Genomic DNA, 16,780 nt, shown 5'->3' with positions numbered 1-16,780 from the left:
ATTCACGACAAGCAAACACTTGAAAACTATATCAAAGAGGTGTTTATGCAGTCCCCGGTCAGCACAGTTGATTTGGTTATTGATGTATTCGGTAATGAAGACCTTTTATTAACTCAGGAACAATTGGATGAACTGCGGCAAAAACGTATTTGTGTGATCACATGTGACAGAGACCAGATTTTAAATTACGCGCATTCCTGCATTACATTTGATCGGCTTAAGGAAATATTATTTAACTCTGCAGATCAGATTGATACAGATGCAGATGATACAAGTGATTGATGTAGGTCAGATTGATGTAGGTAAAAAAAATTGATGCAGGTCAGATTGATGCAGGTAAAAAAATTGATGCAGGTCAGATTGATGCAGGTAAAATATATTTTTATTCTGTCAGTGCAGCGAGACTGACATTCTAGTTTCAATTTCATTTCCACGTACCTGACTTCCTTTCCAAGAAATCAAGGGGATCTAACTCTCGATCTTTTTTCTCAACTGTCTTGCACGAGTATTAATTATTTTTTTGATTCGTATTCTTCAAACAATGCTGACCTAATTTTTTCGATTGCACGGCATTGAGGGACAAATTCATATAATTGCTGTTCTTCTATTTAGCTAGTGATTTATATAACGCTGTCTGGATTTTCTTTATAAATTTAAACTAAGCAGGCAAAATATACCGACCTTCCAATTTAGCCTCATATAGTGCTTCAAAATCAGACATGATCTTTTTAGGATTTAATTCATCAGATATATTAATTTTGTTTTCTTCTAATTTTTTAATAGCAACAATTACATCATTGATATTTTCGTAATTCATTATTTATATAATTATATATTTTTTAAAAAATCCAAAAATAAAAACAGTAGCCTTGATGAACGGCTGTTGCGCAATCACCTTGATAAAATCAAGGGGAGAGAAATCCATAATTGACTTTTACACAATCGTTGCAGAGTCTACATAGGAAAACGAAATCCAGCTATTAAACTTGTATGAAAAAGTTGATTTGGTTATATTATCAGCAACACGTTGGACTGAACTCTGGTTAATACCGAAATGCCTGCCAGCCGCGTTCATTGACTGAAAATTCATCTTTTCGCCGGTCGCTATATTTAAAGATTGAATCGCTCTCTTTCCATTGCTCTTAAACCGACCAGCTATTCCACGTGCAACATTCTCGCGTTGTGTGATAGCTTGTAGGTTAGATAAAGCATTGTTAAGTTTTTATCCGTCAATATGATCGATCACAAGGCCGTCTTTGATCTCTCCAAAGAAATATTCGAATACAAACCTGTGATTGTAATATGTTCTTTTATTCCAAGCTTTGAACTTTAGATAACCAGCATTATTAACAGCATCAACTGTTTTTTTTCGACCTACAATTTCTCATATTACCATTACGATTCGCTTCGTAATTCTCGATGACAGGGTGTCAGACAAATTCCTGGTTCATTTTATATAATAATTTTATTTGTCTAATTTATAATTTGCTTAATTTATAATTTGTCTGAAAACTTAGTTGTATAATCGCGCTCACATTTCAACGCATCATGATTATTTTTTTTGTTATAATATCTTTTAAGTTCCCTGTATCGCTTACCGCGGGAACCTGCGCATAACTGTGTTTTACCCCTGACCCCAATACCACATTGCAGACACGGTATTGGTCCCACACTCCCTTTCCGAACACTTTGGGAATGTTCCCGCAGAATTCTTTTCTGCAGCATTTGTTACAAGGAGTTACAGATCCCACTTTAAACCACTTGCACTGATTGGTTTGAGGCATTATATATATATATATATATATATATATATATATATATATATATATATATATATATATATATATATATATATATATATATATATATATATATATATATATATATATATATATATATATATATATATATATATATTATTTCTTATTTAAATGTTTGTCTTAAATATAATATGGAAGAGTTTGAGAGATTATCTGCAATCAAGCCCCGGAAAGCTTCTAGATTTGATCTTGACAGACTAACGCCTGATTCGCGGAGGCCAGCTGTGACTGATCTGTTTGATATTATCAGAGATGCCAAAAAAGAATTTCGTGATGATGGGGCATCTCACGTGTGGTCTACATTCAAAATTATACACCACGACGATGTCAAAGACGCTACAATGAGTGACGCACGAGCGAAAACAATCATCGATTACCTCAATCAGAAATACCATTTCAGAATAAAGTTTATTGTGCAGGCGGATTCCGATACGTGGATTATTCGTGACAAACGTGACCCTGTCCTTGCTAATGCAAAGACCGCTCTGTTAAGTAAAGATTCCAAACCAGGAATGCTGACTGGGATTGACAAACCATATTATGCTCGAGCGTATCCTGTAACAGCGGTCATTTATGGAATCTATCAGCTAAATGATAGACCCAACATTAATGATCTTGCCCCGATGAGATTCTCAAGGTTGAATTGTGTAGCCGAGCGAGTAATGGAATATTTTAAAAATGCGAAGCGTGGAAACGGTTTAACTGATCTACGACGTGAAAAAATAGCGAAGTGGGCTGAATCAGTTAAGGACACAGGAGCGTTAATGAACGATGTCGCTCAATTATCAATTAAATTAAATTTTTTCCAGTGATAGTAAAAACGTTAACAGGAGAGGTTTTATATCAATCAGATAGTAAATCGAGAGGAGCACCAATTGAAATTATTGACCATAACGCTCACGCTTGGACCCCCGCGGTAACAATATTTCCACGAAATCGTGTTGTGAGATATTACTCGTCAGAGAGCTTTTGGAGTGGAATATTGGATGCTATCAGCCGGATAAGCAAAAACGACCCTGTATCAGTGTGGTTGTTTAAAAGTTCCGAAGATGGCGAGTATGATCAGTTTGTAAGACCTAACGGCGAATTATATCATAAAGAATCTCTCCACGAAGAAATGAGAAAACTCGCACAGAGATACTCAGAAAATACTGAGCAATTATTAACTAATTGTTTTACAGTCTCGTCAATTGCTGCCCTCGCCGCGAGAGAGAGAAATTCATGGAGACCAACACACGCTGAGTTCCTTGAAGATGTCCAGGATAGTTGTATCGAATACGGACACGGCGGTTTGTGGAACACCAAGTATAATATCGGCGAGATGATTTCCGTGGACATGACCGCGTGTTATCCCGGAAGCTTTCTTGGGATGGGCGAGTGTGCTGGATATTTTAAAGGATTTGGTCATCCTTGTCATGAGATGGAAAGAGTATCAGTTTATGGTCCATTACCCGATTTTGATCTGACAGGATTTGCTCGTGTAACGTCGTTTGAATTCACTATGAATCTTCATCCGATTTGTTATGTTTGGTTTGGCAGACACTTCTCTGAGAAACGTCGGGCGCCAATAGTGTTATTACGATATATGCTTGACAGTAACGCATTAATATTGTTGACGGTCAGTGACGCAATTATATCATATCAACCGCAGACTTCCGTTTGGTTACCAACACCGGAGCGTATCAGTCTCGATCAAGTCATCGAAGAATGCAAACAGAAATATCCAAACGATTCTGTTGATGTCATTGTTAATGATGCTCCTAATATTCTTAAGATTAAACTCAGCAACAATGAAAAAACAGCAAAAGATCTCGGTAGAAGAATAATCGGTAAATTTACTCAAGGTGGTGCATATCATCATAAACGGCATCACTCACGATTGATTATGGATGATGTTGAATTAGATTTTATAATTGATGATGCCACTGCGAGAAATATACTTTGTAATCGGGAGGACGCTTACTTGTCTGACGGAACACGGTTGGGCACAGTTGTTAGTTACATCAACGGAGAATCGTCTCAGTACACCCATTTAAGATCTTCGATGCTCGCTTATGTTTCTATAAATTTGCTATCGATGATAAATAGATTTCCTGACACTGCAGTTAGAGTTGCTACGGATTCATTTTATATCGATAAAAAATATTCAGAATTACTGGCTCGTTTCACAAGCAATGATGAATCATGTAGTTCATGGAGAATAAAAAAGAAAATGTTACATTGTTATTGTGAATCCGCTGATGTTGAGATCAAAGATAGCTATTTTAAATCAGAATTATCAGAAATATCGAATGCACCATCTGTGTATGATCCAGTATCCAGACACAAAACCGTTTATTTGAACGGGGCGGGATGTTCTGGTAAGACAACTCGAGTAATCGAATTATTTCGACAGAATTCAGATATAATCGTGCTAACACCTACACACAGACTTGCCAGGGAGATGAAACAACGTGGAGTCAATTCTAGTACTTATCACAGCTTTATAAAATACAGCGGTGGTGTGTGGACTTCAGATCGAATGGGAGAGAAATATATTCCAAAGGTTATTATCTGGGATGAAATATGTACGGTACCATTAGAAACAAAAACATTTCTCGATTGGTTATTAACAAAAAATACAGCTGTGATAATGTGCGGCGATCACGGTCAGCCACCTCTGTTTGTTGGACCATCCCCACAAGATTGGTTGAAGAATTTTGTTGATTATTACGAGGAGATAACTGATGATCATAGATCTCTCGATGCAGAATTAAAGGAATTTAAAACATTAATCAGACTACAACCGAATAAAATTCAATGTGAAATTATGAGCAAGGTGATTTCAGAAACTTTTTTGAACGACTTTTGGAAAACGTGGAGACCAAACGATTTCATAGTGTCAAGTAGAAAGACAGTCAGAGACACACTTCAACAACAGTTATTTCAGTTACACAAGAAAAAGTTTCCAACGTTGCCAGTGCCATTGTGTTATAGACCAGCTGATACGTGGTTATTGATATTGACGTTGATATACCAGGATAGTCAGGGAGGAAGCAGAATCTTGTGTTGAATGATATTGTTGCAGTTGATGTCAATGTTGTTGAAGATGCACTGCGCGCTGATAAATCCCCGTGGACGCTAGAATATGCAATGACGATACATTCATCTCAAGGACTAACTATCTCTGATACAGTTGTTTGGATCATTGATGATCGAATCGAGTGGTCAAATTTAGTTTACTTGGCTGTGTCCAGAGTCAGAAGAATATCTCAGCTGCGAAGGATTGTCTTGGACGAGTCAATGGCTGATGAAATTAATAATGAAAATAACAGTGATATGATAAGAAAAAAATTAGCTGGTTATAAACAAAGTGACAAAAAAAAAATAATCGCGATTTTGACCTTGATGTTGAATTCATGATGACACTGAAACAACAGCAGAAAAATCACTGTGCAAGCTGTAATTGTATAATGTTGTGGCAGTATTCGAGTAAACACCCAAGACAATTCATCGTAGATAGAAAGATAATCGTCTTGGTCATACACGCGAAAATGTGATGCTGACCTGTCTTGAGTGCAATCAACGTCGGGGTGCTAGTTAAGTGATGTAGGCGGTAATTGTGTGTCCTCGGGAATTACTTGTAATTGTTCACGTGTGAATCCACGTTGAGGAGCAGTCGAATCCAACCTGTAGATTGCTGGTCTACCAGTAGATCTAGTTATGTTAGATATCTTGTGTGTAGTGATTCTCCAGATAGGATCAGTCGCTCTTTTTTTACCCTTTTCAAGCTCACCTGGTTCATATAAATATCTCACAGTAACATCACCCAGTATTGGTTGTGTTGAAAAATCACGTCGTTGTGGTATATGTTTTTTGGATATTGCGTTAATAGGTTTCATGTTGGTTGTTCGAGTAATTTTATTATTTAATGCAGCTATCACATTTGGTAATCTTGCGACCCATTCGCGTGATCTCTTGTCCTGAATGAATTCCTTCGCGTATTGATATCCAAATAACCGCTCAGCAAGTGTTCGATTAAATCGCTCAACAATTGCCTGATCACGGTGAATTGCAGTATGCCCTCGTCTGATGGTGACGTTATGTTGCTTCATCAACGATGATACTGCACCTTGAAATTCTTTGCCAGGATCAACTTGTAGCAGCTGTGGCCATTGAATACCACCTCGTTGATAAATTCGTTCAAAAGCATTGGCTACTTCAGATGCTGTTTTAGTCGTTAACGGTTGCGCATCTTTGTATCTCCTTGCAACATCAACTACAGTTAACGCGTACTTGTATGTGTTTTGACGTCTTCGGATTTTAATGGTATCATGTGGCAGCAATAATATGTCAGCCTGGTGAACTTCATTTGGCACACTGACATTGAAATGTGCAAAGTGAATTTGTTTAGGCGGTGGTTGGTAAATTTGCCATATTGCCTGTTTGGATAACCAATTTTTAGCAGTAACTCGCGTAACTTTTGCTGCTTCAGCGAGTTTACTGATTGCTGCGCTACCCCTCCAGTATCCTTTTGGCGAATAATAAATCGACTCCATTATAATTAATTACCAGCACCTAGCGCTAATTTACCTTTCATCGCGGATTTTATTAACCAACTAGCTAATTTTTCCTTAAAAGATTTATCAGTGATGGAATTTAACGCGTGAATTAATTTCACATCTGCGAGATGCCTATCTTGTAGATTTTTACTTTTATAAGCTACATCATGAGCATGACACGCCCTATCAATAACGTTTATCGGACACTCACCTGGTTTTGGTTGATCTTGGTCATCAAGTCTGATATCAAGTCGGGTTCCTGGACCGCACTAACTATATCATGGAAGATGTTTTTCTCCTGGGTACTTAGCCCACGGAGTCCCAGGTAGTTTTGTTAATTTTGCTGCGATGTCACCCCCGTGTTGCTTTTTTTTTTTTACTTGATTTTGGCTTTGACTTTGACTTGGTTTTGGTTTTTCTTTGTGCCGCATCGTTCACACTTACCCGTAACCGCAGATCTATTATTTGTTGTTGTAACGGTTGTTAGATCACTTGTCGATGTGAGCGCCCTGCATTTCATACAATATAAATCCATATTCTTTTTATATATTTTCTAATGGAAATCACTGACTTTTCTGCTACAAAACGACGAGAACCAGTTAAGCATCAGGCAGCGCTACCAAATTCTATTCGAATGATTATCATTGGTCCATCCGGAAGTGGTAAGACGCAGTTGTTACTTAATTTAATAATGAAGTGGATGAGGTGGGATAAACTATATATGGTAGCTCCATCTGCAGACGATCAGCGTTGCTACGAAGTGTTTAAAGATTATAATGAAAGCGCAAAATCGTTAAGCGGGGACGATGTTGTTGAATTTATAACTGACATTAATGAAGCACCAAGTATTGATGATATTGATGGGTCAATTAACAATTTAGTGTGTACGATGATGTAATGTTGGATAAACAATCAAATCCTGCCAGAATATTTTCCAGAGGTAGACACAAAAACACAGATATAATTTATGTAACCCAGCGATATACACAGATCCCTAAAGTAATCAGGGATAACTGCAATATTCTTGCTGTGTTTAACGGAGTCGATACACATACGCTGAGAAATATTCATCAAACTTGGTGCAGCGGTGATATGGACATGAATAAATTTAAACATTTCTTTAGTCGTGCTAAAATAACCCCGTATGGGTTTATAACAATAAATTTACATGATCCTCGAACACGGTATCGAATCGGGTTAGATAAAATTTTTAATTCATAGCAGCAGGGAAGGCGCGCCTCCAAATTGTCACAGACAATCGCGCATTTTTTCTTAAGTTGCATCGAAAAAAAACAAACATCAGCGATAACAGGTAAACCAATTTGTCATCGACGGAGTCGTTTTACGCTGAATATCGCATTTTTTTTGCGATCCCCCAGGAAGTCGTATTTTGGTAAAATACAGGTGAACCAATTAGAGTCTGTTCGCCCTCCCTGCTGCTTCTTTATACCGTGCTTTTTAAACAATATTTATATCAATATTTATTACGCTTTTTCCAATGTCGTAATTATTGAAACTAATATGAAAATCCTACTTGTTTCTAACATATTGCAGGATATTAATTTTCTAATATATTGCAGGATATTAATGTTCTAATATAATGCAGGATATTAATGTTCTAATATATTGTAGAATATTAATTTTCATATTATATATCATCGTATTAAAAGTTTAATCTTTCGAACATTAATCAGTACAATAATTTGCTATAAGCAGACTTTAATCCCACACGAAATTTACCACTATGTTAAACTCATGAAATGTTTATATTTTCTATCGCAAAAACGGTATTTTATGCTACAATAGAACTTGCATTAATTATATTGTTATAAAGTTATCATTGTATTTGAGCATATTCACGAGAGTTTAATTCATTTCAATAATAGTATATATTGTTTTATAGAAATATTAGTGGTCTATAAATGTTCTTGCTGGTTATATGAAACACGGGCTGTTCATATATCGTTTAGACACGGGATTTTAAATTTAACTTTTCATTTGTTAAATGTTCGTTTCTAATATTTGTACTGGTTTAGTGTGAAATTTCGCTGTGTTCCAAGTTAACAAAAAAAAACATTCTCTACATTAATCAAAATACATTAGCTGATGTATTGTAGGAATTTAAAGTAGAGCTGCAATCTTCTGTTGGGTACTTTCCGCTTTCAATTATTTGTTGCTTCTTCCAAATTATCTGAGATATTTTATTTACTCCAGGATCAGTTTTTAACTTTGATACTGACCTCGTCGTTGATAAATGTCAGCCAAGTTCTGTCTAGTATTCCGTTTTGCATGCGTTCTGTTTATTAAGGAAACTGAGCAGTTACGATTTTATTTGGTCACAAACGCTTTTAATAACTTGATCATAGGTTGTGTAATCCAGGTTCATAATCGATGGACAATATTTACTGCTTCATTTATATAACAATTATTGAAGATGGCTGGAAAAACATTTGGCGGGCGGGGGTGGGGTGGAGGGACTTGTAACAGTTTCAAAATTAAATTTAAATAAAATGTTCTTATCCAAACCGTTCCGTCATAATAAAAATCTTTAAATCATAATAAAAATCTTTTCCCCATCTGTTTAATCCTTTTGTTGCGATATTTGACAGTCTGTGATCTCATTTTGTTTTTATTTTCTTTTATTATCATTTGAATGAACGATTTGTTTACTAAATATTCATGAATGTTCCTTGATTCAAATAAAGTGTGTTATTGCTGACTGTTTTAAGCGTTAACTGTAGCCAAATCTATAACATGTACTGCTATAGCATGGTTGGTTTTATAGCATACATGAAGTTTTCCTGAATGCTGGTGTCATGCATGAGTTTTTAGCCATGTAATGTATTTTTTTAAAAATTGTTTAACACCGGTGCTGCGATTTGAGCAATGTAATACATCAAATCAGAATGAAAATGTAAGGCCACCTATCTTAAACATTAGTGACAATAAACTGAATCGATATGACAATGATGATGCCTTTATTCTTTCATTATGGAGCTCAACGTTTCAAAGGAAAAATGAATAATTTAACGATTTTTTTAAATATATTATCTGGACTTTAATGTAACATAATGGAATTAAATGACATTTTGAACTGATGAATGTGTTTTAAGGTGACATGTGTGTGTGTGTGTGTGTGTGTGTGTGTGTGTTGCTTTTGTCGCTTGTGACGTAGTAAGAAACTATTACATTTCTTGTAGATCATGCTACCAAACTGACTTTAACTTGAAATGTACATTGGATAATGGCAATGATATAGATGGAAGAGCAGTATTGATTGATTTAATAATATTCAAGAGTCATGATAAATGTTAACATCTGTCAATCTAAATAAAGTCGTTTATTTCCGACCAAGTGGAAATACGCAGAGCCTACAATTTGCTACTAGAGATCCAGAGAAAGATACAAGACAGTACAAACATGTGAGACACGAAATACACACGACACTAGATTATGAATCGGCCACAACGAGGCCATTCAGTGTACGTGTCTCCTGTTTAAGAAGGCTAACCTTCATAGAAGAAAGTAAAAGATAGAAAAACGAGGAAAATTAGAGTTGTAACTATCTCGAGTGCTCGAAGTGCTCTGAAGTGTTCCTGTGATGAACCTGGTCAACTTTTTCTTGCATGTGTCTAAATATCGTTGATATGGTGGTTATGAAGACGCTAAATGGGATGGTCTTTATTGGATCTTGGGGTGTAATGTAACCTTATAGTCACAAGATTTTATCTGTAAGAACTTGACTTGCGCCTTTTTGCTATATTTCTTCAACGACGAATGTTCATAGAATCTTGTTTTGGCTTGATGAAAATCTTGTATCTAAATCAATATTTTGCACACATATATGATATATGTTGACTTTGCCTTTAAACTAAAATATTTCTTAAACCAAGCGTGGCTCTTCAGAGGTTCAAAGTCTGCTGTCATGCGAGAAAGATACATGCATCTCTATCTTCCGAATGTCAAAAAAATCTTCTGAATACATGATGATTCATGACAATGCAGCGCGAGACAAACAAATATAATGTTCTGTACTTGCAATATTCAAAACCAATAGTTGTATTACGTTTTTTTTCTGCCCATGTTTCACATTGTTTCTTTACTGATAAACATCATCACTTGAGCGCAGGTCAATGAAATGTTTCTCCTATGTACTGACCGTATGAATGTTTTTGTTTCCTAGAAGTAGTATTGATTTGCCGAAAATGTCTCAAGACAACGCTTTCTATGAATATTGTGAATAGATGTTTGATACTTTTTATTATGATTGTGTTCACTCTTTCTTTGTGTATGTGTGAGTGTGACATGCGCAAAACGAGGATACTGGTGAGAATACACACCAACATACTGGGCACATGCCACAAGTCAGTGATGTCTTCGTTTTGCAATTGTGGCAGGAAAAAAAATGCCTTAACCTTTTTTAGTAATAAAAACTTTGATATATACATATCTGATTGTGTCTCCGTTTGGTTGGAATGCTTTTGCATCCTATACAATAATACACACGTCCCACCAAACTCAATAAGTCGTGTGTATCAGTAGGGAAACCGGTTCCCCTTTTGCGTGGTAAAATTCTCATTTGTCAGCTACACTGCTGTTTCACGGACTTTGCTACCGAATTACTAATTAAATATGGCACCAAGAAGATCTAACGTGATTCAAATATAGCATGTAACATGACGTCTGCTTTTAGTAATGGTTAACCACTTTGAGAAATATTTTCCCAACACCTGCTTCCATAATCAAGACATAATCGCCAAAGGGGGTCCCTAGTGGCCGAGTTGTCTAAAGCACTCTCTGTTACGGATCACTGCCATCTCACCTCTGTCTGCGTGGGTTCGAGTCTCGGATTCGGCCAATGTAGGTATGTGAGAAAGCTTGCCAGTGGCTTCTCGTGGGTCAGTGGTTCATTCCGGGGTTTTCCCAGGTTCTTCTTCCACCATTAATACTGGCCGCCATGTATAGCCTATCGTGTGCTGAAAAATGGCGTTAAACTACACAACACCATAATCGTCAAAATCTCAAAGCTATAAACGGATGCGTAAGTACAAAAAGTACAGATCCAAGGTTGATTACAATATTTCATGTTTTATTCTATCTTTTCTGACACCTAAACTACCGTCTAAAACAGATCATTTTTAAACATGTCAATGACTGAATTTCTCTCTCTCTCTCTCTCTCTCTCTCTCTCTCTGTCTCTGTTGGCGCAGTTATGCTATCGTTTTAACTCAGTGTATCCAGATGTATATTTTCTCGCTGTATGAACCTATGATTGTAAATGAAACTGTTAAACTGAGGAACCGTGTGCGCACATGTATGTGTGTGTGTATGTTTGTGTGTGTATTTGGTGAGGTTTTAGATGATAATGTGATACTCATTGGACTCGTGTATCTTTGCATTACTCAACGCCTTCTATGCAGCGATTGAGTTAGGGATCGAAGTTAATGGTTCGCAATCAATTTATATACTACTAATATTCCCGAGGGTTGACAAAACTTAAGAAACTTCGTCTTCTACGATTTTTATTGTTTCAAAAAAATTCTTCGTTTATTTTGACTCTTTATATGCTGTAGCCGCGGCGTATGTCACGTGTTTTGTAACATTAACTGTTATCCAAGTGATGCTGTATGCTATCATATTTATGAAGATTCTTTTTCGATATGTTGGAAGCGAAAATGTAGGTGCCAAAGTTTTATGATTAGCTGGTTAGTTATCTCAGTTAATTATTATGCACCATTTAGCAGTGGGTCTGTGAATGAATAGCTTCTGATTAACACGATACCATGCCTTGTTGCCCCACACATTTTGATATAATGAACAGCAATAAGGAGTTGTATGTAGTAAAAATGAAATGGCGTTGACACTTACGAATAATCTATTTAGTGGCAAGGAGATGTGGACTTTTAATGATACTTGGAGAAACTGAACATCAGTTGTTTATCCGCACTTTCTGTTTGTATCTAAAATCGATTCTAGTAAGTCCTGAACAAACTTGACAGTAGTTCCTAAAATGAGTTACGAAGGCCTGTATTGGTCATAAGCATCGTTTTATGACAAAGACAATAATACATTTCTCCATGTATATGGTAATCATAATAGTGACATAACTTTAGTCCCAAACATTATGATGTTCCACAAAATCAAGAGTCTGGAATATTAATGTTTTCTGCTCACGTGTATTTTTGTACATGATGGACTATCTTTTGTATCACAATTGGTAATTCGTTTTATTAAACTTTATTAATTAATGAATCTTGAATTTAAAATAACCCTAATAATAGGTTCACTAGACAGAACTTGGCTGACATTTATCAACGACGAGGTCAGTATCAAAGTTAAAAACTGATCCTGGAGTAAATAAAATATCTGAGATAATTTGGAAGAAGCAACAAATAATTGAAAGCGGAAAGTACCCAACAGAAGATTGCAGCTCTACTTTGAATGTATGTATGTATGTATGTATGTATGTATGTATGTGTGTGTGTGTGTGCGTGCGTGCGTGCGTGTGTACGAGTACGTAACAGAAATACCAGTCCTAACTCAGTCGTAAAGTGTGAAAATTTTGAAGACGTCTGTCATTTTAAAATAAAATGTTAATATTTTTAGTATGTCCTTACTTTAAGATTTATGGTTACTTCAGTCGGCATGAAATAATAATTTACTGCTATAAAACTGGATCAAATTCAGATAAATATTTTCCTTGAACGAACAACATTGTGTTGAACATTTTCTTTCATTGCTTCACGAAGTGAAATAATGTAGATCGTTATGTGGTTTTGGTTAGATAGTAATTATAATGCATCGACATCTATAAGGTTTTGCGGATCTTACTGTAATTATTATATCAGTTAAGTGGAAAATAAAATAAAACACATCAAAAGTATATTTAGGTCAAGTCGACAGACATTTAACAGGTAGACAGATGTATAAGCAATAGAAACACTCAAAGCAAAATACTTGTATTTAGAAGGAAATGAACTTGTCTTTCTTTCTTTAAATATCTGATTGACATTTTAGTAAACACAGATTAAACACATTGAACACTGTTTCCTCTCAATATGAACTTCTCTTTGAGACGTTAAACAACTACATACAATAATTACACATTTCCTTGTTCTTAACTAAAGAGTGTTTTCGACTGAATTTTGTACAATGTAGTAAACAACTTAGAACGTAACGAGTAAGTAGCATACAAGTTCTGAAAAATGCAAGTTATCAACTGAATTGTACATTGTCTAGTATGCCCTTACTTTAAGATTTATGGGTGCTTGAGTCAACATGAAACGCAATTTACTTCAAATTAGATCATGTTCAAATAATGCGGACCTATACGCTAGTCAAATATTGCTTTGAACTTGATTTAAAATCTAGTTTAGAAAAATATTCCATGCAATTTGTCTGCATAAAAAAGTCTTTAAATTATCGCTGTTGAAATGATGGAATCAAAATATAGGACAAAGTTTGCATAGTCTTGTTTAGACTTTAAATATGCAGGAAAGACAGAAGAATAAAATGTCAGTCATAAATATGCCACATTACTTATCATTTCTTTTTTAATAGTGAGACGTCATATCTGCCATTACCACTGAATCACAAGAATGAATATATATATATATATATATATATATATATATATATATATATATATATATATATATATATATATATATATATATATATATATAATATTTTGAAGACGCAAAGTTTAATTTATTTAATTTTATACTGACTTCGGTTTGGAAAAATGTCAGCAAGCTCGGTGGTGTTCATTCAAGCATTTAATTTTGCATGTATTCTTCTTATTAAAGAAAATGCATTATGGGAAAGTGTTCTGGTCTCAAACGCGTTTAATAACTTTACCATACCTTATGTCTTCCATGTGTATAATCGATCTAGCACAGATTTATTGCATCAGTTATATAGCAATTATTGAAAAGTACAGAATTTTTAGTGGGTTTTAAATAAATTGAAAGAAAACTGTCAGTCATCAAAATGTGTGTTTAATCATTTTGTTCCAATAGTTGACAGTTTATCATTTCATTGAGTTTTCTTTTCTTTTTTGTCATTCTAATAAATTATTTATTTAGTGAAGATCCATTAATGTTCTTTCTTCAAATAATATGTGTAATTATTGTTCCCTGTATGAAGTGTTAATTGTAGCGAAATTTACAATATAGACCATGACTGGTTTTATAACATAAATTTAGTTTCTCTGAAAGTGATCGTGATGCAATGGAAAATTCCAGGTGATAATTATTACATTTAGTTCTGTAGAAGAAAACATACACAGACATGAACTTATAGGTTTATAGTATGTTTTCCAGAAACGCATATTGTGAAGAAAAATAATAATGAAACATATTGCGCTGCTGAACGGAGTTTGAATACTGAACATATTTGTTTGGTGAAAGAATGTATGCCTGATAGTGTAGACGAATATTATTTGAGGAGAAGTATAATGATTGTCTATCTGTTTTTCTTGTTTGTTATTTGAAGATTTCACAATGAAATGAATGTCTGAAACATTCGATTACCCTATTAAGGCACCCAAAGAAGTGATAAAAGATCTGTAGCATATTGTAAGAATAATTCTAGATATTGATGACGAAGTATCTGACTCCAGAAATGGGAAAACTTAGGAAAGTTTAGAAAAAGGAACGTTTAGAAAAAGAAAGAAAAGATAATTATGAGATTTTAGATAAAAGTACGAATAAGGTTGATATTGTTGTTGTAGGGCTTAACGACATTTTTCAACACAATATAGGCTATACATGGCGGCCAGTATAAATGGCGAAGGAAAAACTCGGATAACCCACAGAAAGAACCATCAACCCACGAGAAGCTACTGGCAAGGTTTTTCATATACCCACATTGGCCAAACCCGAGACTCGACCACGCAGACAGAGGTGAGGTGGAGTGGTCCGAAACGGTGATTGTTAAGACCACTCGGCCACTGAGGGCCCCTCCGATGAATGTGTTAGATCCAATGCTGGTTGATTTCAATTTTGGAGGATAAAACTTCTAACCTCTGTTTTCATCTTGAAACACAAAATAAATTATGTTGATAAGGCAAGGAAAGAACTGATTGCAGATGGAAAAAGGCATGAACACTAGGACAACAAGCTGACTCCAACTTGAAATATCCAATGGATTTTGGAATATATTTGGAAGAACAAAGTTGAATATCTCTAGTGTTAAAAATAGTATAGGGTCATAATAAATGTTGTGTCAGTTTAAATGAAGTCTGTTATTTTCTGACCCAGTGGAAATTTACAATGCCGAAAATGTGTGAAGAGACACCTACAAAAAAACGCAAGAATATATATATATATATATATATATATATATATATATATATATATACACACACACACACACACACACACACGTAAGACACAAACTACACAATACACTGGATTAAGAATCAGCGAGAACAAGCATAGTCGATGTTGGCAATGTATGTATCTCATGTATACGAAGAATAACCATCATAGAGGAAAATAAATGATAGATCAGGAAGAATTAAGAGTTGCAACTACCTGACGCCATTGTTACTCATGACTGCTCCTATGATCAACCTGGCTACCTTTATTTGCATATGTCTTAATGTCGTTGATATAGCGGTTATATTGGCAGCTAATGGAATGGTCTATTTTGGATATCGGGGTGTACAATGTACCATATAGTTTCAGCTTGTTTTTATAAGAAACTTTGCTGCACATATTTGCTGTAATATTTCTACAATGACAAACGTTCATAGAAACTTACTTTGGGTTTATGAAGATCATGCATTGAAATTAATATTTTGCACATATTTATAATGGCTTTACCTTTAAACTAAAATGTCTCGTAAATCACGTGTGGATCTTCTAAGGTTCAAAGTTAGCTGACATGCAGAAAAATATTAATGCATCTTGATCTGCTGACTGTCAATATATCTTGTTTATACACTCATATATCCAGGTTAAAGACTCACTTGAGGGGGTTATTGGAACCCCCCAAAAATGGAGTCAGTAGTCGAATATTTCAGAATATCAATATAAATTATTTGTTATGTAACAGCGTATCATGATGATATAATACCTCATAATATGACGGAAATACATTGTCATGACCTTCACAGATAATATTGTGGTGACTTTAACATCCTCACGAATTTCTCGTTTTCAGGATAGATCAGCAGGAATTATATCGACATTTTATTATTTTTGCTGAGGAAATGTCATAAAAAAACAGATCCTATACAGTATTATGATCGATATATAATGAGCTTCAGGCGAAATCAGAATCATACAGGTCATACACAACAGTTGTTGTAAACAGGTTAATGGTTTATAATGGTAGATATTTACGGAATCCCTGCTGCGTGCAAGAGTCTCAGCGACATTGATCTGTTAGCGTATGCAATACAAAATGAAC

General features: G+C 35.1%; 1 protein-coding gene across 2 annotated transcripts in view; it reads right to left on the bottom strand.

Annotated features, from left to right (window-relative positions):
- Positions 1–15,938, bottom strand: part of LOC149796369 (uncharacterized) — a 66,605-nt gene extending 50,667 nt beyond the window's left edge. The window contains exon 1 of one of the 2 annotated variants that reach the window (XM_089961045.1): positions 15,901–15,938. In XM_089961045.1, the coding sequence (XP_089817171.1) occupies positions 15,901–15,920 (20 nt within the window). In that variant the 5' untranslated portion in view covers positions 15,921–15,938. The remainder of the gene's footprint in view (positions 1–15,900) is intronic. The other variant, XM_089961044.1, reaches the window with a different exon arrangement.
- Positions 15,939–16,780: the final 842 nt, after the last annotated feature.

This window comes from Sinohyriopsis cumingii, chromosome 6, assembly GCF_028554795.1.
Source record: "Sinohyriopsis cumingii isolate HCF-2022 chromosome 6, ASM2855479v2, whole genome shotgun sequence".
NCBI lineage: Eukaryota > Metazoa > Mollusca > Bivalvia > Unionida > Unionidae > Sinohyriopsis > Sinohyriopsis cumingii.
This window is presented reverse-complemented; position numbering and strand designations above follow the sequence as displayed.